This window comes from Mytilus californianus, unplaced genomic scaffold (genome assembly GCF_021869535.1).
Source record: "Mytilus californianus isolate M0D057914Y unplaced genomic scaffold, xbMytCali1.0.p SCAF_1, whole genome shotgun sequence".
Classification (NCBI taxonomy): domain Eukaryota; kingdom Metazoa; phylum Mollusca; class Bivalvia; order Mytilida; family Mytilidae; genus Mytilus; species Mytilus californianus.
Genome location: NW_026262581.1, coordinates 97,067,871 through 97,094,019, shown reverse-complemented (window position 1 = coordinate 97,094,019; position 26,149 = coordinate 97,067,871). Strand labels below are relative to the sequence as shown.

The window sequence follows — 26,149 nt, the reverse complement described above, 5'->3', positions numbered from 1 at the left end:
ATGTACTTTAATAGAAAATTAGGAGAATTGTAGTGAACCCAAATTTAAGTCGGATTTTGGTTGGATATTGATGGTTTTTCGCGTCCATGACGTCCATTAGTATACCTGTCTATCTGTCAGAGCTCATCTGACCTTTATCTCATTTTCTCAGTTCATTGGTCAACTTTTCGTGATTGTGTTAATTTCTACAATTGATTGTAAGGTGCAGCAGGACTTTAACCCAATTGCATGGTCCATTGGTCACATTAGCATTTCCTGAGTGATAAAGTTGGTTTATCAGGTACTGTAAGCAATTGATAAAGTATAGTTTTGTGCCTAGTTAAGAATGATCGAGAGTGTGTGTCCATCTGACATTGACTTCATTTTAATGGACCATTGATAATGTTGTTTATGTAATAATGTAGGAAGACCTTGATCTTGAAGACTTTTAATTTTTATTAAATATCACAAATGCAGAAGGAGATATTTTAGCTTGTGCACCCTTTTGAAGGGGTGGTGTTCGCGGTTGGTTTTTGTCAGTGTTTATCTTTGTTCTTTTACTCACACATGATCGTGGTTTCAAACAATTCTGTTCAAGAAACATTTTTCAAGTTTGTACTTACACCAATGCAAAAATTAATTACTAAATTTATCTTTTTTTTCCCTTCGTATTGATGACACCAAGGATTTGTATAGTCTTACTATACCGGCAAATCCTTGATGACACACACACGTGATTCAGCATGACAACCTTTCTTATCTTTCCGAAGGTTATATCAGGATATATATCATATAATAACTTTAATTTTACTTTGAGGATCGTATTCATCTGTCTTATAATAGCCTCAGTAACTGTTACTATGTATATATAAATGCTGACTTTAAATAACACTTACTTACTTACTAACTCAGTAACGAGGTTCTGGAGGGTGTAATGTTTTCAACCTGTCCTTCAGTTGAAGTTCTTCCGTCCGTCTGTTAGTCATCACTTTGTTGTCGACAGGCCAGTCGGATCTAGCACATTAGCTTTTTCAGTGTCAGATCCTTTTGCAATTTTGATTTTTTTTTTTTATTCATTGAAACTATTATCTGTTAAATGAATTTAATCTGAGAAAGGGGAACATACAAAATTCAAGGCTTCGGAAAGAAGACTATATTAATTCTTTTCGCCGGGATGGGGTGTTCATTTTTGATCAAATCCTTTTCCGGCAAATTCAGTTGTATGATGGCGTTCACTCATCAAAACTTGGAAAATTTAGATGATCAGAAACTCTTAGATGCATTTTCGGAAGGGGAAAATGCAGCCTTCGTAGATCAGCGGAAAATACGACTGAATTATTCGGGTTATATAAACTAATGCCTTTGTATAGGGACATACGGTTGGACACCTTATATGCCTTGTATGTGTTGGAACCCTCCCTTTTAAAAATCGGCTGGATCCGCGCCTGGATTCTATTATATGTGAAACGAGGTGTAATACTTTCTTCCTACGCTTTTCAGCTTATAATAGTGAGACACTCTATCTGACTCCTATTCGTAATATTTACGCGTTTTGTAAATTTTTTGTATTTATGAGGATAAATATAGTTTCGTTCCCCTACACGTTTTAGATCTCTGAGAATGACAGAACCGAATCCGAAGAAAAGGCGCAGTACCTGCGACACTGGACGATTTGAGAACTGTATGAAAGTGCTTGCGAAGTATGCTTGCGTAGAACAATCGCTCTTTGACTATGCAAACTTTGCTATTTTGAAAATTAGTGATTGCAACGCATCACAAAACTATTCCTTTACGAGCGCAAAGTGTAACATTGTAGAAATAGCAGAAAATCATGAAGTTCCTTTGTTATTAAAGTTTACTGATATATTCAGCAAAGGAATTCAGTTACTCACTGCTGCAGAGAACAATACACGTGTACTAGATGGAAACGAAAAGACGGCAGTTGTGTTACTAGCTAGTTATTTAGGAGATATTGGTAAGAACTTGAAGAGAACTTGTAAAACACCTAAATAAATGAAATAAGGGGATGTGATATATCATAGCCAATGAGGCAGCCATTGGCGGATCCAGAAATTTTCATAAGTGGGGGCTCACTGACTGCCTAAGAGTGGGCCCGCTCTAGTCATGCTTCAGTGATTCCCTATATAATCAACAAAATTTTTCCCAAAAAAGGGGGCCCGCCCTCCCCCCCCCCCCCCCCCCCCTAAATCCGCCTCTGGCAGCTATTTACTACAGAACAAAGAAGAAGCTGTAGAGTACTATACCGTCACCAGCAATGAGCAAAAATCATCATGCATAGCACATGTACATGTAAGCAAGGATTTGTATAGTGACTATACAAATCCTTGATGTAAGCTATAAATCATCCTGGCACAATACACTAATCTCGAGTTGGTTAATACACCCGTAGATCTATAGGTGTAAATGACATCATTGAGTAATCTTTTCTTAAAGATGTACTTAGATGAAATTAAAAAAATCTAGTATTTAAAATTGATACTTTAAGTCATAAGAGCATTAGTTAAGGAACAAAATAAGATAGAAATATTGATAGGTTATGGAGCTCCTTTTCGAGATATTTAATTATTTTTTAAATGGATGGAAAAGGCTGACTCGGACTTTTACCTTATATTTGCATTGGTATTATTTGGGTCTTAAATTGAAAGAAAAGAAATCTAGAATCTGCTTAAATTTTGGTAAATGACCTTTTATGAGCTATTGAAGTCTAATTAATATATGAAAAGAAAAATGGGTGTTATGGGGCAAAATATTTTACCCTGTATCGTAGGAAAAAAACAAAGGTGTCCGAACATTCGACAAAAAATCCTAAACTTCACCTAAGTACATCCTTAATGTGAGGTAATAACATAATCATTGTGACATAGGAAATGTATGGGAAAGTGCATAAATTCAACATATTTAAAATTCATCTATTCACATGAGAAAACCAAGGGCCTAATTTATTCTAAAAACAGCAACGAAAAACAAATAAGGTAGATAGCAACCAACTTTGTTTTGAAGTGTTTTACAAGTGTATACAATGGACAAAATGTACAGCATTAGTCATGACAGTGTTAGTGAGTGATCATAGATTTTTTTTAATTTTATTTCAGAACAACATGAAAAAAGTCTCAGAAAAGTGATATCTCTAGTAGCTGAAGAAAAAAAAGAAGCGAAATCTTTTGACAATCACATAACTATTGCTTTGGCAGATCATCTTATAGGAAAACTTGCACCAGGGAACTCCTATTCAATTGATTCACATTTGAAAACATCAGGAAAATGCAGGTGTGCATTTGATTACTGTAAACAAGACTCAAACTTTGGTTGTACTGGAATAGGTATTTTTTTTAGTATTTAGCATTTTCAGTTGAAGTCACATAGTATGTATAGAATAATTCTTATTTGATACAAAATACCATGTGATAGTTTGGCATAAAAAATGTAGCTCTTTCAGTCCTTTCTGTCCAAAGTCAGTAGCCTGTAATAGTCTATTTTCATATCACTGACTTTTGACACAGAGTATACATGTGTATAATTTTTCGTCAGGCCTTCTCTGTAGTAGGACATTGTGGTACTCTGATAAATAAGAGCAATTAAAAGAAGTAAAATTAACCTAACAATCGGTACAATTTTTGGAAAAAATTTACTGTTTTATGTTTTCTTTTCAACAAAATCATCCGATTGGTTTTATGCATCAATTTTATTAACTTTATTTATGTGTGATATAATTATTTGATTGATAACACATTTTTATATGTTACAAATAAATAAATTGCTTTTCATCTGTCTTTCCAATATCAAGATTTCATTCTGTTGGAGATTTTGATATCATGTTTAATTAAGTTACATTGTTGCAAGTTTTTTCTTAATGAATTTTAAGTAAATGTAGTTACATGTACATTGTTCATTTTTTTCAATTTATGAAATAAAAAATAAATGTTTTTTTTTTATTTTGCTGAAAAGCATGTGAGACATATGATGATATGTTTTCAGGTAATGTTAATGCATGGCATGGCTTCGTTGATGTGTTATCTGACCCAGGATCACCAGAAAGTGTCGGTGTTGTTGTAGCAACCTCTGATGGTATTATCATTTAAGATCATTCATTATTGCTGCAATTGTAAATCAACTGAAAGAGTAACGAAGCAACTGTGTCTGAAATATTGTCATGGAAATAAAAAATAAATATTCATGCAACAGCACATGACAGCTGAGGCAATATATAAAAATATAAATAACAATTTAATATTCAATGAAACATGTACACATGTAAACAGCAGACGATATTCAAGAATAAATACAAAATCAGATAAAAATAAGTGGCAAAAGGGGGTCAGTCTATAATATTTGGAACTTGCTCATATTACAACCATAAAGAATTTGAGACACTGAAAAAAAATACTTTGATTGTTACAATGTGAGGAAGAAAAACTCTCTAAATCTATAATTAAAATGAACTTCTCTGATTGGCCAAATCATAAAGCAAACAAATAGCAAAATGATGGTACACGGTTTGTTTGTTTTTATATTTTGCGTCGTATAATGCTATGATGTTGTCGTCGTCATCCGAAGACACATTTGGTTTCCAGTAAATAACTAGTTTAAGTGAATGGATCTCTATGAATTTTTACCAGAAGGTTCAATACCACAAAAGGAAGGTTGGGATTGATTTTGGGGGTGATGGTACTAACAGTTTAGAAATTAGGGGCCAAAAACAAGCATTTTTGTAGTTTTTGGACAATAATTTGAGTGTAAGTGTATGGATCTCTCTGAAATTGTACCAAAAAGTTCCATATCACAAAGAGAAGGCTGGGATTGAGTTTGGGGGTAATTACTCCAAAAGAAGGGAGTTGGGAGTTCAAAAAGTTGGGGGGATTTTTTTTTTCCAATTTTTTTTTGGGGGGGGGGGGGGGGGGGGGTTCAATTTTTTTCTTCAAAATTTTTTGAAATTTTCAATTGCACAGTATTGCGCAATAGCACAGTATTGTACAATAGCACAATATTGGGCAAAAGCAAGAAATCCTAATTGCACAGTATTGCGCAATAGCACAGTATTGCACAATAGCACAGTATTGCGCAATAGCAAGAAATCTTCAATTGCACAGTATTGTGCAATATATCACAGTATTGTGCAATAGCAAGAAATCTTCAATTACACAGAATTCCACAATAGCACAGTATTGCGCAATAGCAAGAAATCTTCAACTACACAGTATTGCACAATAGCAAGAAATCTTCAATTGCACAGTATTGCGTAATAGCAAAAAATCTTCATTTGCACAGTATTGCACAATAGCAAGAAATCTTCAATTGGACAGTATTGCGCAATAGCAAGAAATCTTCAATTGCACAGTATTGCACAATAGCAAGAAATCTTCAATTGCACAGTATTGTGCAACAACACAGTATTGCGCAATAGCAAGAAATCTTCATTTGCACAGTATTGCACAATAGCAAGAAATCTTCAATTGCACAGTATTGTGCAATAGCAAGAAATCTTCAATTGAAAACAAATACAAATGTTTTAACCAATTTCGATAGGATTAATTAAGTCTTTAATTTTTGGGGGTTCTAACCTCGTATAATTTTTTTGGATATTGGGCCCCATTTTTGAATTGGTCTACATTGAGGTCAAAAGGCCTCTGTTTTCAAATTAGTTCATATTAAGGTTTGAAGGGTCCAAAATTAAACTTTGTTTGATTTCAACTAAAATTAAATTATTGGTGTTTTTTTATATGCCGAATCTAACCATGTTGTTAGATTTTGGATATCAGACCATTCTAGGTAAATTAAATGTCCCATTTCAAATTTTTAAGATCTTTGACCACATTTATTTTGTGTCAGAAACCTATATTATGTCAAAAATTTGATCACAATCCAAATTCAGACAGTATCAAGCTTGAATATTGTGTCCAAACTTGGCCCAACTGTTCAGGGTTCGACCTCTGCGGTCGTATCAGGCTGCGCTCAGCAAAACATTTTATTAAGGGTGCTGAAGGCTAAAGGCTGAACAAATATTAATCTTAGATTGACTTTGATCTATTTTCATGACTCAACTTAGTTGTACTATAGTATGGATAAATAATACTTTTATACTTTATACTTTTCTTAACTTTTCTGACAAGTTGAAATATACATTCAGAATTCAATAAAAGTAATTGAGGTAACTGTATTTGTTTGAGAAGTATGCAAGTAAATCTTTTTTGGTAAACCAAAACTTATCTACTATTTGTGATGACTGTTTAGGAAGGGGAATTATTAAGATTAGTTGCTTTCAGAAAATGAAAAAAATAGAGTTGTTTATCCTTGTATTCTTGCTAGTTCATAAAATTTGTTAAATGTTAATTGCACTCATGCCCAGTTTCATTATTTATTCTTACCCTGAATTAAAACATATGTGCCAAATTATCTACCCTGGTAAAAAAATCCAAATTTGGAAATGAAGAAGTCAGTAATTGTAATTATAATTTTTTAAATCAAATATAAAAAAGTGTTTTGGGCAACTTCTTTTCCAAGAGAAATATAATAATTCTCAGTTAAGTCATTGTTTAAATATTTTATTCTTACCTTATTCTTGCCCTGAATTTACCACATAAGTACCAAAATTATCTCCCCTGGAAAAAAAATCCCGATTTGGAAATGAGGAAGTCAGTAATTGTAGTAATAATTTTTTTAAATCAAATATAAAAAAGTGTTTTGACCAACTTCTTTTCAAAGAAAAATATAATTAATTCTCAGTTAAGTCATTGTTTACATATATAAAAAAACTTACAAGACAAGAATCATATCCAAGATTGTAAAATTATCTCCCCTGGTAAAATCACAGATTATAAAATGAATAAGTCAGTAGATGAATTTAAATTTTTTTTAACTGAAATATGAAAAATATTTTGAGCAACTTCTTTTCTTAGAAAAGTATAATTTTTTCCCAGTTTAGGCAATGTGTACAATTTTTAAAACTTACACAACAAGCATCATATCCAAGGTTGCAGCTCACATTAATAATAGGTGTTATTTTCATTTATTACAATCTGTATTAAAAACATGTTCATCCTTCATCTGAAATATTGTATATTTTTACGTTTATGTTAAATTTGAATACATCAACAAATGTTTTGAAATTCTAATCATGTACTGGACTACAAAATACACATTTTAAGTATTTTTCAACAATTTGACATTTGTGCTTCTGGAGTTGTATCCCTTTAACTATTCAAAAGTGAAAAATTTAATGTTTATGAAAATAATAGATAATGAATAATATATCAGACAACCAAATATTTTAAGATATTCAGATATTACATCATGCACATGATACTTTAATCATTTCAGATGAAGATGAAACATATGATATAAATAGTTCAACTAACAGGAAAGAAGATGTTATTGGATCTGAGGATCAAGCGGTTGCACAGACAATTGTATTTTCATTTATTCAGAGAAAAAAACATCCAACATTATGTAGTTTGATACCAAACATCTTGATATCTTCAACTTATTTCAGAATCATTATGTATGATTCAGTTCATGACATTCTGCTCTGCACTGCACCAATATCTTTATTTGCAACCAACGAAAAGAAAAAACTCATCCCTACATCAGTTGTTATTCTGTGGATGGTGTTGCACCATAGACAGTTTTGTGAGGGAATAAAAACAGACACGATTGATGATCTAGACAATATTAAGTTACATTTTAAAGAACAAGCAAATGATAAATATGATCTCTATTTGAATCTATCAGAGGTTGGTATCCCCTCCTTTCCTTCAGTATCTAAAAAATGTTACCCCAGCAGTGATTCTGTCTATGGCGGTAAACATATAACTCAATGATAGTACATTGTAAGTAGTTTTACATGTTACAAAAGTCTAATCAACTGTTATTCTTAGTCATAAATATATACATACCGTAATCGGCCTTGTATAATTTGCACTGGTATATTGTCCGTACCCCATTCAGGTAAAAAAACTTTTTGTAACTGTTAGAAAACGTCTAATGAAACTCTGGTAATTTCAAATGTGTGTGATCGTTTGCAGTATTTTAATGGAAAAAATAGAAATTTTGAAAATGCTTGTAAATGATTCTAGAACACTTCACGAGTGTTAAAATAAGTCAAAATCACAAAATAAAACCAATTTAGAAACTTGTGAATGATTGAACCGAAAGTTCCAATAGCACATGTAAATGAAAATAAATACGGTGAAAATCTGTACTTAATAGATATCACTAGAATATGACTTTGAAAGTAAAACAGTTCCATCCTTCAGTAAAATAATGTTTAACATATCTATCACATTCATGTTTGAAGGATCTTAAGCTAAAACAAAACACATGCGTCAGTATGAAACACCAAAATGAAACGAATAATTGATTACATTTTGTAGTTTATACAATATTATACATAAGCTGGTTCCTGGCTGACTTCTACACTTTTTTTGTTCTGCTAAATTCAAGCAGTTTCCAGTTTACTTTATGCAATGCAGTGAAAAGAAACGAGAAATTTGTAGTGAAGTATTTAATTTTGAAATTTATCAGTTTATATTTGATACTAAATACAAATTACATATTAATATGGATTAGGTAAAATTATTAGTTTTGAAAATGATAAGAGCGCCCTCTTCAGTTTCGATAACAAACTTGGCTGAACATAAACAAATCTCGCGAAATTGATTTTTTTCTCTTATTTCTTGCTAATCAGACTCTTTAATCCGCACCCCTGTCTGGCAGGTTCAATTTTGGAGAATAAAACAGCGGACTATACAAACCTGAATTCGGTATAGAAAAGAGTTATTCTGTATTAAAATTAAATACTTTTGAGATAATGTAATTTTTGTCTCGCCTTGACGGAGTCGAAAAGCGAGACATAGGTATGCTGTTTCCGGCGACGGCGTCAACAATGTATTAGTTTGTGATTAGGTCTAGTTCATGGTGAACCACTAGTGGTAGGTCAATGACATTTGGTATGCAGTTGTATTAGCATTGGCACATCTCATTACCATGGAGGTTATTTGGCCCCGCCCCCTCAGTCAAGGTCTATTGACTTTGAAACTTTTCATAGTTAACATGTATTAGTTTGTGATTAGGTCAATTTATGGGGAACCACTAGTGGTAGGTCAATGATATTTGGTATGCAGTTGTATAAGCATGGGCATATCTCATTTCCATGGAGATTATTTGGGTGCCCCCCCTTAGTCATGGTCTATAGACTTTGAATATTTTGCTAAGTTTACATGTATTTGTTTGTGATTAGGTCAGTTCAAGGGGAACCATTAGTGGTAGGCTAATGTTAATTTGTGTTCAGTTGTATAAGCATTAGCACATCTCATTTCCATGGAGAATATTTGGCCCAGCCCCCTCAGTCATGGTCTATTTACTTTGAAACTTTTGCTTAGTTTACATGTATTTGTTTGTGATTAGATCAGTTTAAGATGAACTGCTAATGTTTAGTCATTGATATTTGGTATGCAAATTGATTGACATTTGCAAGTATCGTTTCCATGAAGATTATATAGCCCCACCCCTGATCATGGTTCAATGACTTTGAAACTTTTACATAGTATACAAAATGCAAGTTAATGTTTGTGTTTAGGTTTGTTTAAAGGGAACGACTTATAATAAGTCAATGGTATTTGGTATGCAGTTGTATTAGCATTGGCACATCTCATTCCATGGAGATTGTTTAGCCATGTACCTTCAGTCATGGTTCATCGACTTTGAATATTTGCATTACTTACATGTTAAAGTATTGCAATTTTAATTATAACATTTGCATTATCAATAATACAAAAAGGCGAGACATATCTCTGTGATAACAGTTTATTATCAATGAGAATGATATTTTTATATCAATAGGGTTTTATGTGATTGTGATTCAAATTTTCACCCATGATTGTTTTAAACTTTGTTTTCATACTTTTCATACGTACAGAATTTCTTTTGCTTTTTGTTGTATTATGATACATTATGGTGTTGGTGTCTCCGATGGGAGATCTTTCTGAAAATGCATGAAATATTTGTCACTACTTTAAACAACAACACAGTCAATCTGCAGGTGCATATTAGGCAGCTAAAGATACAATGGTTTTTGTGGATCCTGCCACTTTTGTCGCAGAAAGCTCAACATAGAGATAGTAATCCGGCGGTGGCGGCGGCGTTAACTAACTTCTTAAAAGCTTTATATTTCAGAAGGTAGAAGACCTGGATGCTTCATACTTTGTATATAGATGCCTTATGATATGAAGTTTCCGTCTGTCATATGTCCATTGTCCTTGACCTCATTTTCATGGTTCAGTGACTACTTGAAAAAAAAAATTCAGATTTTTTGTAATGTTAATTTCTCTCTTATTATGTGTAATAGGATAACTATATTGGGTATGTGTGTACCTTGCACGGTCCTCATGCCTGTCAGACAGTTTTCACTTCACCTCGACCTCATTTCATGGATCAGTGAACAAGGTTAAGTTTTCGTGGTCAAGTCCATATCTCAGATACTATAAGCAATAGGTCTACTATATTTGGTGTATGTAATGATTGTAAGGTGTACATGTCCAACTGGCATGTGTCAACTGACCTTGACCTCATTTTCATGGTTCAGTAGTAAAAGTTAAGTTTTTGTGTTTTGGTCTGTTTTTCTAATACTGTATGCAGTAGGTCAACTATATTTGGTGTATGGAAACATTTTACGATGAACATGTCAGTCTGGTAGGTTTTATTTGACCTTGACCTCATTTTCATGGTTCATTGCTCAATGTTAAGTTTTTGTCGAGCCTGCGACTTTTGTCGCAGAAAGCTCGACATAGGGATAGTGATCCGGCGGCGGCGGCGGCGGCGGCGGCGTAAGCTAACTTCTTAAAAGCTTTATATTTTAGAAGGTGGAAGGTCTGGATGCTTCATACTTTGTATATGGATGCCTCATGTTACGAAGTTTCCGTCAGTCACATGTCCAATGTCCTTGACCTCATTTTCATGGTTCAGTGACTACTTGAAAAAAAAGTTCAGATTTTTTGTAATGTTAGATTCTCTCTTATTATAAGTAATAGGATAACTATATTTGGTATGTGCGTACCTTGCAAGGTCCTCATGCCCGTCAGACAGTTTTCACTTGACCTCGACCTCATTTCATGGATCAGTGAACAAGGTTAAGTTTTGGTGGTCAAGTCCATATCTCAGATACTATAAGCAATAGGTCTAGTATATTCGGTGTATGGAAGGACTGTAAGGTGTACATGTCCAACTGACAGGTGTCATCTGACCTTGACCTCATTTTCATGGTTCAGTGGTTATAGTTAAGTTTTTGTGTTTTAGTCTGTTTTTCTTATACTGTATGCCATAGGTCTACTATATTTGGTGTATGGAATGATTGTAAGGTGTACATGTCTAGCGGGCAGGTGTCATCTGACCTTGACCTCATTTTCATGGTTCAGTGGTCAAAGTTAAGTTTTTGAGTTTTGGTCTTTTTTTCTAATACTATATGCAATAGTTCAACTATATTTGGTATGTGCGTACCTTGCAAGGTCCTCATGCCTGTCACACAGTTTTCACTTGACCTCGACCTCATTTCATGGATCAATGAACAAGGTTAAGTTTTGGTGGTCAAGTCCATATCTCAGATACTATAAGCAATAGGTCTAGTATATTCGGTGTATGGAAGGACTGTAAGGTGTACATGTCCAACTGGCAGGTGTCATCTGACCTTGACCTCATTTTCATGGTTCAGTGGTTATAGTTAAATTTTTGTGTTTTGGTCTGTTTTTCTTATACTGTATGCCATAGGTCTACTATATTTGGTGTATGGAATGATTGTAAGGTGTACATGTCTAGCGGGTAGGTGTCTTCTGACCTTGACCTCATTTTCATGGTTCAGTGGTCAAAGTTAAGTTTTTGAGTTTTGGTCTTTTTTTCTAATACTATATGCAATAGGTCATCTATATTTGGTGTATGGAAATATTTTATGATGTACCTGTCAGTCTTGCAGGTTTTATTTGACCTTGACCTCATTTACACGGTTCATTGCTCAGTGTTAAGTTTTGGTGTTTTGGTCTGTTTTTCCAATACTATAAGCAATAGGTCAACTATATTTGTTGTATGGAAGGATTGCAAGCTGTAGAACATGTCTGCCTGGCATTGTTCATCTGACCTTGACCTCATTTTCTTGGTTCATTGGTCAATGTTTAGTTTTCTTGGTTAAGTCTGTATCTTAGAAACTATAAACAATAGGTCAACTATATTTAGTGTATTGAATGATTGTAAGGTGTACATGTATTTCTTGTTTGGTTTATATGACCTTGACCTCATTTTCTTGGATCATGTTAAGTGTATGTGATAGTTGTAGTAAAGCTTTATATTTAGGACTATCAACATAATATCAATGATTAGTAAAGAAGGCGAGACATTTCAGCGTGTGCACTCTTGTTGTGTTTTGGTCTGTTTTTTAATACTGTATGCAGTAGGTCAACTATATTTGGTGTATGGAAATATTTTACGATGTACATGTCAGTCTGGCAGGTTTTATTTGACCTTGACCTCATTTTCAGTTCATCGCTCAATGTTTTTGTGATTTGGTCTGTTTTTCTAACACTATGCAGTAGGTCAACTATATTTGGTGTATGAAAATATTTTACGATGTACATGTCAGTCTGGCAGGTTTTACTTGACCTTGACCTCATTTTCCAGATTCATTGCTCAATGTGAAGTTTTTGTGTTTTGGGCTGTTTTTCTTAAACTTTAAGCAATTAACAACTATATTTGGTGTATGGAATGATTGTAAGGTGTATAGGTCTGTCATCTGACCTTCACCTCATTTTCATGGTTTATTGTTCAATGTTCAGTTTTCCTGGTTACATTTGTTTCACAGATACTCTAAGCAATAGGTCAACTATATTTGATGCATGGAATGATTTTAAGGTGTACATGTCTGTCTGATAAGGTTCATCTGACCTTGACCTCATTTTCATGGTTCATTGGTCAATATAAAATTTCCACGGTTTGGTCTGTTTCTTTTATACTATAAGCAATAGGTCATCTATATTCGGTGTATGGAATGATTGTATTAAAGGTGTACATGTATTTCTGGCTTGGTTTATCTGACCTTGACCTCATTTTCTTAGGTCATAAATGTAACGTGATACTTGTAGTTAAACTTTATATTTAGGACTTGCAACATAAAATCAATGGTCAGTATAGCAGACGAGACATTTCAGCATGTGCACACTTGTTATAGTTTGTTCTTATGTCCCAGGTTAGGGGGAGGGTTTGGCACCACCAAACATGTTTAACCCCTATATGTGCCTGTCCCAACTCAGGAGCCTGTAATTGAGTGGTTGTCAATTAGTGTTGTTTCTCATTTGTTTTTTGTGTTTGTTTTTCTGTTGTACTGTTACACCACTGTCCCAGGTTAGGGGAGGGTTGGCGCCATCAAACATGTTTAACCCCACCACCTGCTGTGTGTGTCTGTCCCAGTCAGGAGCCTGTAATTCAGTGGTTGCTGTTTGTTTTGTACATAAATCAGCCATTAGTTTTCTTGTTTGAATTGTTTTACATTTGTCATTTTGGGGCTTTTATCGCTTACTATGCGGCATGGGTTTTGCTCATTGTTGAAGGCCGTTCAGTGACCTATAGTTGTTAACTTCTATGTCATTTGGTCTTTGGTGGAGAGTTGTCTCAATGGCAATCATTCCACATCTTCTTATTTTTATATATACACACCAGTGAATTTTGTAACTTAACGGCATATACCAAATTACGGATAGTCATTGAATGAATTCTGGTTCCTTGTGAGCAAAGGAAAGATAGGTGCCCTGTTAAACATCAAATCCAGTTTAAACTGGTCCATGTGATCCAGTGAGAGATATTTTATGAAATTGTGCAGGTCACTGTTTAAACATTGCAGCAAACGAGCAAATTTATATTACATCAATTAAATAAGTTAGGAAGATGGTGCAATAGAGGCAGCCTTTGGATTTACGAAAAGTGTTTTTTCCTTGTTATAATCGGTACAATGACACTGCTATGCAACCAGCCAGTAGGTCTTACAGTTTCATGTTGTTCTTGCCCCAAGTTGATTTGGCACAAATCGTACCAGTTAGTAGATCGGGCCCCTATTTTAAGTTGATTCAAACCCATGTGAAAAATACTAAATTGTAACAAGGGATAATGATATATAGTTGACTTGTAGTAAATAAAGGTTCATGCATTTTATGAATAAAAGCAATGGTGGACGATAAAAAATTGTGTCTTTGACGCATGTTGAAATACATGTATATTATTTTCATAAAATGAGATAGTTATTCAAATACTTTTAAAGATTTCTAATTAGAATTTTCCTATAACACATATTGTAATATACTATGTTTATATACCTATGTCAAAGTTTCATTAAATTCCAACAAGTTTTGTCAAAGTTGTTCAATGTAATAAAATGTATAAAAATATCAAATTACTGTGTACATTCATTTAGTGTAATATGTAAAGATTTAAATGTATAGCTATACAGCATAATGTGTTTAAAAGATATGAGATTTATGTGTATACTATGGTCATTTGATGTAATGTTTTAAGTTATGAAAGCAGTGAATAAGCATAGCTATTGAGTTTTTGTCGCAAAAGCGAGACATAGCAATCATACATTTCGTCGTTGTCATCGACTGCGTCCACAAATATTCACTCTGTGGTTAAAGTTTTTGAAATTTTAATAACTTTCTTCCTGGATTTCTACCAAACTTGGACAGAAGCTTGTTTATGATCATAAGATAGTATTCAGAAGTAAATTTTGTAAAAAAAAATCCTGTTTTTCCGTATTTTACTTATAAATGGACTTAGTTTTTCTGCCAGTTAACATTTATTAATACATTCACTCTGTGGTTAAAGTTTTTAAAATTTTGATAACTTTCTTAAAATATCCCGGATTTCTACCAAACATGGACAGAAGCTTGTTTATGATCATAAGATAGTATCCAGAAGTAAATTTTGTAAAATAAAAATCCTATTTATCTGTATTTTACTTATAAATGGACTTAGTTTTTCTGCCAGTTAACATTACATTCACTCTGTGGTTAAAGTTTTTAAAATTTTAATAACTTTTTTAAACTATCCTGGATTTGTACCAAACTTGGACAGAAGCTTGTTTATGATCATAAGATAGTATCCAGAAGTAAATTTTGTAAAAAAAAATCCAGTTTTTCCGTATTTTACTTATAAATGGACTTAGTTTTTCTTCCAGTTAACATTACATTCACTCTGTGGTTATAATAATAATTTTCTTAAACTATCCTGGATTTGTACCAAACTTGGACAGAAGCATGTTTATGATCAAAAGCTAGTATCTAGAAAGAACTTTTGTAGAAATTTATTTCCTGTTTTTCCGTATATAACTTATAAATGGACTTAGTTTTTCTTCCAGTTAACATTACATACAGTCTGCAGTTAAAGTTTTTAAAACATTTATTAGATTCATAAACCATTCTGGATTTTTATCAAACTTGGACAGAAGCTTCTTACAATCAAAAGATAGTATCTATAGAAAAATTTTTAATAATTTTTTCCCCATTTTTGTTGAGCCTGTGACTAGCAGCAAAAGTAGGCGAGACACTTGGTTCCGTGGAACCCTTACAAATTTTTCATTTAAATCTTCTTTCACAATCAATACACAAAATGGATTACAGTTAGTTCTCAAGTAAATAAAGTATTATTAACTAAACTGATTTGCAGTTGCATTAGCTAACAAATTCATTGCTGAAAAATCAACAGCAGCTATTATATTAGAATGTTCAGAGTCTGAATTGGCATCTAGGAATGTTATCTGATAAATATCTTGAGATCCTTCATCTAAAGAATCCACATGTGTAATACTGCCATCTTTATCTATAACAGGTACAATATGTGTAACCTCAGATTCAAGATGTCCACCATCAACAAACTGCTGGAGGACATCAGCTGGCAGATCTGTATCAGTTGACATTATAATCTGCTTTCTTCCTGATATATCTCTAGTCACAATACAAGTTTGCTGAATACTTTCCTGTATTTCTTCTTGGTCATCAGTTATCTCCCCTTGTTCATCAGTTACTTCCCCTTCTTGTTCTTGTGATTCCATAACTCGATGCCATTGTTTGTGTTTTCTCAATGATGATAAATCAGCAAACGTCTCTTCACATTTATTACATGAATAAGGTTTTGGGTTAACATGTAAAATTTTGTGATCATTCAGGTACTGTGACCTTGTAAAAGATTTTGGACAATAATCACATAAATAAGGCTTTTCTTTTGTATGCTTGAAAGAATGTCTCTCCAATTCACCTGCAAAACAAACATAATGTAAAATGAAAGCATACACACAACTTTAAAGTTGAATCATACTTAATATTGCTAATAAGATTGTACTTAATTTATCTCAACTGGTTTAAATTTGTACTTGGTAATTTCATTTAATATTGTTTTTTTTTGCAACTATATGATGTCATTGCAAATAAGTCTCAAAACAAGGACATCAATTTGAGAGAACTAAGAAGGATTTCGATAAGAGTGGCCAAAATATGACATCACTTTGGACTGAATTATGACATGGGATCAGACTCACATTTAAGGAACAGACATCCATTTTAAACCATGAGTCCAACATATATGAGTGAAGTATAATTCATTATAAATCAATTATGAACCACCAATTACATGTATTTTGAATAATTGGTTATGGTTTTTTGTGTCTGATCAGTAAATATTCTGATCTCACCTTTTGTAAAAAAAGAATAGCTACAATTTGGACATTTGTAACTTCTGTTGCTTTTATTGTGTCTGAGAAGATGAGATTCTAGGTTTGTTTTCTGTGTGAAAGCTCGACCACAAACAGTGCAGAGATAATTCTTCTCTCCTTTATGTAGATCTAAGTGAGCTTTCAATGATCCCTGTTGTGTAAATCTTTTGTCACAAAGTTCACACCTGAAAACAAAAAAAAAGAATGTTAAATTCTATTGTGAAATAATGCTTAATTTAACATTGTTTGGAATACTGTGGATTCATTGTAGGCTACCAATTTTTTTTTGGATAAAGATAAACCACAAATTTAAATGTTCACAGAGTACAAATTTTCAACAGACTTGTATGCTGACTTTGGCAAAACCACAAAATCAAATATTGGCAAAGAAACAATTTTTTCTCAATCCACAAAAATTGGTACTTACAAAAAGAAATGAATCAACAGTACTTTATATAATTACTTGCTCATGTTGCTTGCAATTGACAAATCGAAATTCACTGTTTCTACCTGTTCTATATATATCTACACAATTGACACAATCCAGAACAACAATACAGTTATTGTCTTATAAGAAACACCATATCCCTCCTTTTCAATTTCTGTGTTAAAAGGCCTATCCTTTTTCATTCATTCAATTGACACAGTAGGAGGTACTGATTATCAGGTTTTCTGCATATTGATATTGTAAAATATCAGCTGCAAGTCACAATATGAAGCTTGATGAGTGAGCATCACCTTTCTTTCATGAAAAACACACAAATTCAATTCAATAAAAAGATTATCAGATTTTTACCATTTTGATATTGTAAAATACCAGCTGCAACTCACAATATATTGCTTGATGAGTGAGCATAGTCTTTCTTGCATGAAATTTTAAAAAAAACACACACATTCAATTCATGAAAAGATTATCAGATTTTCATTATTTTGATATTGAAATCTTTATTTATATATTTGTTCACTTGTTAATCTGATATAACCACTTACATAAAAGGTTTTTCCCCAGTATGAACCCTTCTGTGGACCTCTAAGTTTGTAGCAGATGTGAACCATTTGTTACATTCAATACACTGAAATTCTTTATCACCAGCATGAGACTTCTCATGTCTGATACGGTTACCATTAGTAGAAAATGTCCTACCACAAATAGTGCAAGCATATGGTCGCTGACCAGAATGGTGCCTGGAATGAGCTAAAATAAACTGAATACAGTCAATTATCTATGCAACAATATATTTTAATTTGTGAGTAAAAACGTTATCATTAATGTTATCTCTGATGACCCTTCCTGAGTAACTGAGTTTACCAACAGAATGGGGTAATCTATATTCAATCTGTACTTTTCTCTGTAGTGTTTTGTGGATTTTTGCTACATTTAAGAATTTATATGCATGCCGTTTATAGCAAGACATACAGTGGCAAAATCAAAATTAGCCAATTTTTATGCAATAATGCACATAGATGAGCTAAAAAGCCTCATTTTGGCAATAGAAAAAACTTAAAATAATGTTGTTTTTTTATTAAATCCTTACTGTATACATTGGTATAAGTTATGTTACTTTAATTCCTCTGGCTGTGATAGTATCTTCATTGAACATGACATTAATTTATTTATTAAAGCAATAAATACCTTTTAATGCGGTAAGATTGGACAACTTTCTACCACAAACATCACATCTGAATGGGTCTTCTTTTTTCTGTATCTCTCTTTTTTTCTTTCTTTCTGCAGCCACTTCATAAACATACTCTTCGTGTTGAACCTTACGCTTCTGTCGACAGCTCCTCCTATCAAGATATGTAATTGGTTGCTCTGTTTTCTTATTAATGTATCTAACAGCTTGGTCTGAGTCAACATCATCACATGTAATATATACATCTTCATTTTTACTAATTTTCCTGGCCTTCCGTAATGTCAATGGTGGGACTTTATTTTCTTTATTTCTTGTTTTAACTTCATTTGTCTTAATTATTTCTGCATGAATAATATTTACTCCAGGATCAACTTTTTTAATTGTATCCAAAGAATCACTCCCTGACACTGACAAATCTCCTTCACTACTAGAACTTTCAGTTTCTAAAACAAATGAATCAATTCTATCAGCTGAGTTTTCTGTTGTTGATGAATCTAAACTGTTCTCTCTTGTTTCTCTATTTAAGGTTGATGAATTCACATCATTGACTGAAGTTATAGTTTCTGTCTCTGATAATTCTGTGGTCTTTTCTAAAGTTTTCAGATGCATTGTCACAGAAGAATCAAGCGTCTTGTTGACCTGAGATACTAATGAACCAGAAGAATCATCTTTACCTTCTATATCCACTGAGGCTGAAGTATTATCAGGCTGAGGTACTTTAAGAATAACTGTCCCTGATGAAGTGTTGATTTCTGTAAGTAATGTATCATCAGTGTGAGGTACTATGGTTGTGGAGGGTGTACTACATGATTGCATTCCCATCATTGAGGTTGTCTCATCGTGTTGTACTACAGTATCAACACTACTGGGATAAGAAATGAGGTCAGTGAAATCTATTGTCTTTACATCATGCCTGACTGAGTCATTGTCAGAATCACTATGAGCTTCATATTTATCTATTCTGTTTTTCTCATCACTTTCATATTTGTTATCAATTCTAATATTTTCAATGTTACTTTCATTGGATTGTTTCTTTAATCTTCCTCTATTCTTCTGAAAAGTCTTTGATTTACTTTCTGAAGTATCCTCAATATGGTCAGATTTTTCAATACGAACTTCATGGTTTCTTCTTGTGTCTATATTAACATGATCTTCTACATAAACTTGGGTAAATAACTTAACTGTTATTGTAATTAGCTCCCAGAAATTCCACACTTCTGCTTTTTGTTCCACTGGAATTTTGGACACAAGAGATATTGCTTCATTTATCTGTACAAAAACAGAAAGAAGTTTAACTTATGATCAAAAATAATTCTACAAATTTCATTCTTATAATAAGTTTACAATCATGACAATACCCATTATAGAATCATGTGCAAAACAGTGTAGGCGAGACCATTGATTGGCGCGCTAAAATATCCCATTGACTGGGTCAGATTAGGTGAACGTTCGTCTGTAACGCCCACAACTCACGACGTATTTATTATAAACATTTAAACTGTGGGGTTGCCAAAGGGTTTCAGTATATATACGAACTACAGTGCACAGTCTATTATATACATATTTTATTTGCGATCATAAAATGTACGAAGTCGTCCATTACTATGTAAATTGGGTCGATTAAAAAAAAAGCTGAAAATGTTTCTGTTGCCAAGGGTTTTTCACAAGTATAGTAGTTAGCAGAAAAGTTCACCAAACTATACATTTTACCTATTCAAAAACGTAAATGCAAATTCCACAAGGCTTGATCCAAATAGCCTTTTTATTGTCTAATAACTTGCAAGTACGAAAAAGACAGGACAGAAGTATATTTTGTCTATATGTTTTGTGTACGCACACTTTTTAAAGTTGATCATGCATTCGTTCTAAAATAAAATTTTGACCAGATAAAAGTTAAAAGATGACATAATTGGACATGCAACCGCAATTGTTAAATCGCTTTGACGTCCGAAAAAAAAGATAATAATCAACACATGCATTGTAACTTTTAAAGCCAGTTAAACCTTTTTTTTTTGTTGAAAGAACGTGCGATGTCATAAAAATTGATTATCAAAACATAACGAAAACACAAGTAAAGAACGTTTACACTGAAATGCAGTCAAGTTTAGCGATTGACAATCCATTGATAACATTCTGGCGTATCACAAACAAACAACTTGTAACGTCTCACTTCATTGGCCGAAAGATTTAAATACAACAACAATTGTTGTGTGCACGTGAATTGACACAGGTGACCGACAATGGAATGTACTACGTTACTACGAACGTAAAAAACAATGATTTTTGGTCGAAATAATTAAATAAGTATTTTGTGAATTTCAAATAGTGGGGTCGAAATATTATATTAATAATTTGTGTTAAGTATTATTCTTTATGCATGCAGCACTTGTACCGCACTATGAAAAATATAAGGATAAAATAAAATACATGTGCCGCTTTTATACGGATGAATGTATGAACCACTTTAATTTCTTTCATATTGACGCTAGGTTATTATCCTGACAATGTCGTAGTTACTTATAATAAGGATCTCATAATACTGATCCATTTCAAATTTATGATGGGTTGCACATTCCTCTTTTATTGTTTTCATGCTATAAAACGAAAATAAAGAAGCTACGCGTTTGGTCATTCAGAAATGACGTGTCATAAACGAGCAAATTGTCCCCGAAAGATCGTACCATGTGTGCACGTGAATATAGATGTACTATGCAATGTACTATCATGGTCACCACGAAATTCAAATGAATTCAGTGAAGGCATGTTGGTGTAAAAAGGTTTGAAATGTTTCATCGGCGAAGATTTTATTTTTGCATGTGTGGAACTAAAAAATAAATAAATACTTGTGAGAAATGTCGTAGTTTAAAAGGAACTATATAAATGTACTGTTTTCGATTTTGATTGGTTGAAAATTTATCCTTTAATTTCATACCGTAAGAATAGAGCTTTGCATAACATTGTTGAACAATCCGCCAAAGTAACGTGTGGCATGCGTGCGTATTAAAATGAAATACAAAATCATACATGTATGATAAACTTATAAACGAAATATTAAGAAATTAAGGATGACTACTGTAAAAGTATGTACAAAAATGGAGTCACCTTTTATCAATACATTTAGTGAATAACCACACTGTTTAAAACTGATTGTTTTCTATGCAACTATTTAAATATTTACAATATATAATTTTCAACCGAGGATAACAAAACAGTTAATTATAAATTAAGAAAGTATATCGCTGGACTTTATAAAGTACATTTCCTTCCACTGTGCCATGGTTTGCCATCTCCATTTTTTCTCTAAACAAAGCATGGCTGGTTACATGTTCTGAATTTACTTAGAATTTCGGGATTTTTTTCCCAAAATCGAGTAAACTAAATCAGAAAAAAAATCACACTATCCTAAAACTTATGAAAGAATATGAATAATGAACATGACAGTTTATAACACAAACCCATTTACTATAAAAATCGAGCAATATCTTTAGTATGTAATTTGGTTATTTTTGTAGTTAAGTACGGTTTCATTTCAAGTACAACGTTAATTCATCAAGTCCATTGAATAAAAGATAAGGCAGGGTGAGCAACTCAGTGACAAAAAAAAGGCAGGAAGACGATTTATGTAAAAAATCAGGATAAACGAATAAATATAGTCAGGACCTAACAGACTGAAAAATAGAAAGACAGGACAGAGATAACATCTAAAAAAAATGCAGGACAAAATGTTTCATCCAAGTCCTTCACCCCCAATCAAAATAAAATGGTAGCTCCCTTAATCCAGGACCAATTGAGAGGAGACAGTTGAATTAAATATTTCGACGTGACTGTTAAGATTAAAGTTTAAAATTTTACATGCACATGTATAAAAGCTAGAATTGCCATGCGATAATCAAGAACACAATTATGTTCGGGAATACGACGATGGAAGTTTTTAACGACCTTAACCGGCTACGTGAATACTGATCAGTCCATTCAGCTTTATAGTACGCGTGTTCTATTTTCGCAGGCGTGAGGTCGAAGGTTTGAATTGACCAATGAAAATGATCGTTCCTTAACGAGTTAATCTAATAAAGTTTGTTTGACTGATTATGTTGCACGACCTTTCGCTAAGCTTGACCGCAGTTCAGTGTAAGTATTCAATATAAATCAAAACACAAAGGTTATTCCTGATTAGTTTTTCGAATTATTTTATTTAGGCGTTGAGACCCTTTGGTGACCTCACAGTTTAAATGTCTATAACAAATACGTCGTGAGTTTTGGGCGTTACAGACAAACGTTCACCTAATCTGACCCAGTCAATGGGATATTTTTGCGCGCCAATCAATGGTCTCGGCTACACTGTTATGCACATGATTCTAAGTACAAGGGCCAAAACAATTAAATTGTCTTTTTTGTGTTAGACAGTGTGCACAATGATTTAGAGACTTTGTTTGAAAACAAGAGAAGTTAAAATTTCCAGACCCACACAAAAATATAACTCAATTCTATTTCAAATAGCAATGGTTGTTTAGTTACAACTTCATTAATTAAGATTCTTGATTGTAATGCTTATATGTATTTCACTAGCACATGTACAAATGTACTTTTTAACTCTTCAATGCATACATGTCATTTGAGTTGGTGCACATACCGGTATTTTATAATTTAGGCTCTTTTATATGATACATTTCAACCAGGGATGGGGTAATTGTAATCTGTAATCGTAATCGATTGTAATTGACTACATTTTTTCCAGTAATCGACAGTAATCTGTAATCGAAGACATTTTCGATTACATGTAATCGTAATTTAATCGATTACAGCAAAAATTAGGATGTAATCATCGATTACTTTTCGATTACACTTCGATTACTGTAGTGAAAATTTTGATGAAATATAACCTATATTAAATGAAAGTCTTCAGAAATACGATTTTTGTGTCTTTTTTCCAAGTTCCTTATACATATATATATATATATATATATATTTATTTTGGATGTTTAAATACGCAGCCTCTGTTGTAACTACTCTACTGTTGTCAAATTTGAAATATTATACCAGCATAGATCAGTCATGGGTTGTCCTCAGCTTAATAAAGAATATTTCGATAATTTTACCTCAAAAAAATTTTAACCTTGCGCCCCCCCCCCCCCCCCCCTAATCTAAAATCCTGACTCCACCCCTGATAACTTGTCATTTTTGAATTTTTAGAATTGTACAAGCGTCTCTTTGATGTTCGGTTTTAACTGTTTTATTGTATAAATTTATAGATTGTTATAGTTTAATCAGAATAAATTGATATGATTCATTTTACATCATAATCATACTGATGAAGGATATCAGTTATCCAAAATATTTATAGATAATTACATTTAATGTTTCCTTTTTTTGTTATTGGTGTTGTTTTGTACTTTTAGGTGTTTATATAATTTATTTATTGTGTACATGGATCATTACTCGATCCAGTGCCCTCATGGAAAAAATCGTTGACTAATATTCAGACGTTTTATATATATATATGTGTGACCATTTTGTGTATATTAATGTATATTTAGCTTTGTTTAAAGACCAACTTGGTGACAAAATATAAAAAAAAAAAGAATGTATACCACGGAGGCACGATGTATAATAAATAATAAATTATTTAGGTTTTGAAAAAAAGAGTTTTGCCTCAGTCCTCTTTGGTATCCTAAACATTTTCTAATGGAAGCAGAAGGGATAACCTGTTTCCTGATACACTTTGACTTGAAAATCCGAACCTTTGACTTAAATTCTGATAAAATGTCTTCTTTCAAGTGGGACATTCTCCAACTGGTTTTGCCAGAATAGAGTTATTGGTCCTGGTCCTGGCAGTGGCAACGCACAAGTATCGTAAGAAAATTTCCCTTTGGAATCTTCGATAATATAACTTAATACCTCTTTTTTGTTTTTATTAAAACAACAACATATCACAACGTTCAAAAAATAAAATCGGGTACACGACAACTCGTACCTTCGCCTACTCGTACCCAATATTTGTTTAGAATGATTGTGTTTTATTTATTAGGTTATATTAAAAATGTAATTGTTATTTTTATTTTGTAATTGATCTACTGATATGAACTCTTAAAAAATCTTGATCCATCTAAAGCTACAGGTCCAGATTAAATACCAGCACGCATACTTAAACAAATCATTTGGCATCTGAAGTTGCACCACATCTCACCTTCATTTTTAACACATCTTTTTTGAAGGGAGATGTACCATCAGACTGGAGACAGGCAAATGTAATTCCTATTTTTAAAAAAGGTTAAAAATACCTAGCCAGTAACTATAGGCCTGTCTCCCTAACCTGTATATGCTGCAAACTGTTAGAACACATTGTATCGTAAGTAGCATCCTAAAACATCTGGACACACATAACATTCTAGTGGACAATCAACATGGCTTCAGAACAAAACGCAGCTGTGAAACACAACTTCTTACATTAAGTCATGAATTACTCAGTAATCTTCATAATGGCATACAAACGGATCTTATTATATTAGACTTCTTCAAGGCATTTGACAAGGTACCTCACAAAAAATTATTAGGGAAGATGGATAATTATAGCATGAGGGGAAATACCTGGAATTGGCTATCAGCCTTCCCTAATAATAAAACGCAACAGGTTTTCCTTGATGGGGAGGTATCTAACGGTTAAATGCCTGTGGTCAGTGGGATGCCTCAAGGCTCAGTTTTGAGTCCACTACTTTTTCCTGATTTTCACAAATGACCTTCCTGCAACAGTAACATCAAAAACACGCTTGTTCGCAGATGACTGTATTTTATACAGAACAATTAAAAATCAGCAAGATTGTACCATCCTACAAAATGACTTAAACTGCCTAGCCAAATGGGAACACACTTGGGGTATGCAATTCCGACCAGAAAAATGTAACTCCCTCACTGTAGCAAGATCACAGTCACCATACAAATATGACTATGTACTAAAAGATTACATTTTTTAGAATCCGCCAACACAGCAAAATATCTTGTTATCACGTACCTTATCCAACAACATGTCATGGGATACCCATATTAACAACATCACTGCTAAAGCAAATAAGATCTTGGACTTTTTAAAAAGAAACTTAAAAATAAATCAAGTTTGGCTCATAAATCTATGGTACGACCAAACCTAGACTACTGCTCTTCAGTTTGGTCTCCTAACACCCAAAAACAAAAACAAAAATATTGAAAAAGTACAAAGAAGGGTAGCATGTTACGTCACCAACAGGTACCATAACACAAGTAGTGTCACTTCTATGATTGGCCACCTTAAATGGAAATCACTTGAAACTCGCAGAAACATCAATCGAGTAACAATGATGTACAAAATCACATACAAACTTATAGCAGTAGATCCAAACCTTTACATTTCACCACTGTCAGTAAAAAACACCACATTCACCAATTCACTACAATATTAAACATTCAGCACCAGAACAAAATACTTTAAGTACAGCTTTTTCCCATTCACAGTTGTACTCTGGAATTCATTACCACAAGACGTCATCAGCGTTAACTCTTTGGATCAGTTTAAAATACCGATCCAATGTCAGTATATTTAGATATTTACCCTGTTTGTAAATATATGTACTAAATGTGTTTATTTTTATTTTTTGCACAAAATTAGTTTTGATTATTGCACTCATAAAATTGTTATCTTTTAATAAGTGTCTGTTTGCGATGCGCCGACGTATAGTCATCAATGTGCTGATGAATATTCGAACGATGTAGATGTAGATGCCTTTTCTTAATGTTTTTTTTTAACATTTTTTTAAAT

General features: G+C 32.9%; 2 protein-coding genes across 4 annotated transcripts; one reads left to right on the top strand and one right to left on the bottom strand.

Annotated features, from left to right (window-relative positions):
• The first annotated feature begins 1,574 nt into the window (after positions 1–1,574).
• Positions 1,575–15,676, top strand: LOC127726615 (uncharacterized). 3 transcript variants are annotated; one of them, XR_007993619.1, is made up of 5 exons: positions 1,575–1,954; positions 3,093–3,320; positions 3,976–4,065; positions 7,315–10,485; positions 11,755–15,676. XR_007993619.1 is itself a non-coding variant. In XM_052234037.1 (4 exons), exons 1-4 carry the CDS (start codon positions 1,600–1,602, stop codon positions 7,812–7,814), a joined length of 1,173 nt encoding a protein of 390 aa, XP_052089997.1. In that variant the 5' UTR covers positions 1,575–1,599; the 3' UTR covers positions 7,815–15,676. The 3 variants fall into 3 exon arrangements, 1 of the variants encoding a protein (XP_052089997.1); XR_007993614.1 differs by having other exon boundaries at positions 11,315–15,676; XM_052234037.1 differs by having other exon boundaries at positions 7,315–15,676.
• Positions 15,495–24,345, bottom strand: LOC127726605 (zinc finger protein 37-like). The gene is made up of 5 exons (XM_052234028.1): positions 24,102–24,345; positions 18,363–19,632; positions 17,720–17,924; positions 16,709–16,914; positions 15,495–16,275 (listed from the first exon to the last, which is right to left on the bottom strand). Exons 1-5 carry the CDS (start codon positions 24,144–24,146, stop codon positions 15,668–15,670), a joined length of 2,334 nt encoding a protein of 777 aa, XP_052089988.1. The 5' UTR covers positions 24,147–24,345; the 3' UTR covers positions 15,495–15,667.
• Between the last annotated feature and the right edge of the window lie 1,804 nt (positions 24,346–26,149).

Excerpts from the sequence above, each read along its gene's own strand:
- LOC127726615 (XM_052234037.1), top strand. The coding sequence starts at position 1,600 with ATGACAGAACCGAATCCGAAGAAAAGGCGCAGTACCTGCGACACTGGA. Across the intron at positions 1,955-3,092 it reads TAGTTATTTAGGAGATATTG|AACAACATGAAAAAAGTCTC; the intron begins GTAAGAACTTGA and ends ATTTTATTTCAG. Across the intron at positions 3,321-3,975 it reads CTTTGGTTGTACTGGAATAG|GTAATGTTAATGCATGGCAT; the intron begins GTATTTTTTTTA and ends ATATGTTTTCAG.
- LOC127726605 (XM_052234028.1), bottom strand. The coding sequence starts at position 24,146 with ATGTCCCACTTGAAAGAAGACATTTTATCAGAATTTAAGTCAAAG. Across the intron at positions 16,915-17,719 it reads ACTGGGGAAAAACCTTTTAT|GTGTGAACTTTGTGACAAAA; the intron begins GTAAGTGGTTAT and ends TTTTGTTTTCAG. Across the intron at positions 16,276-16,708 it reads CTATTCTTTTTTTACAAAAG|GTGAATTGGAGAGACATTCT; the intron begins GTGAGATCAGAA and ends TTTGTTTTGCAG.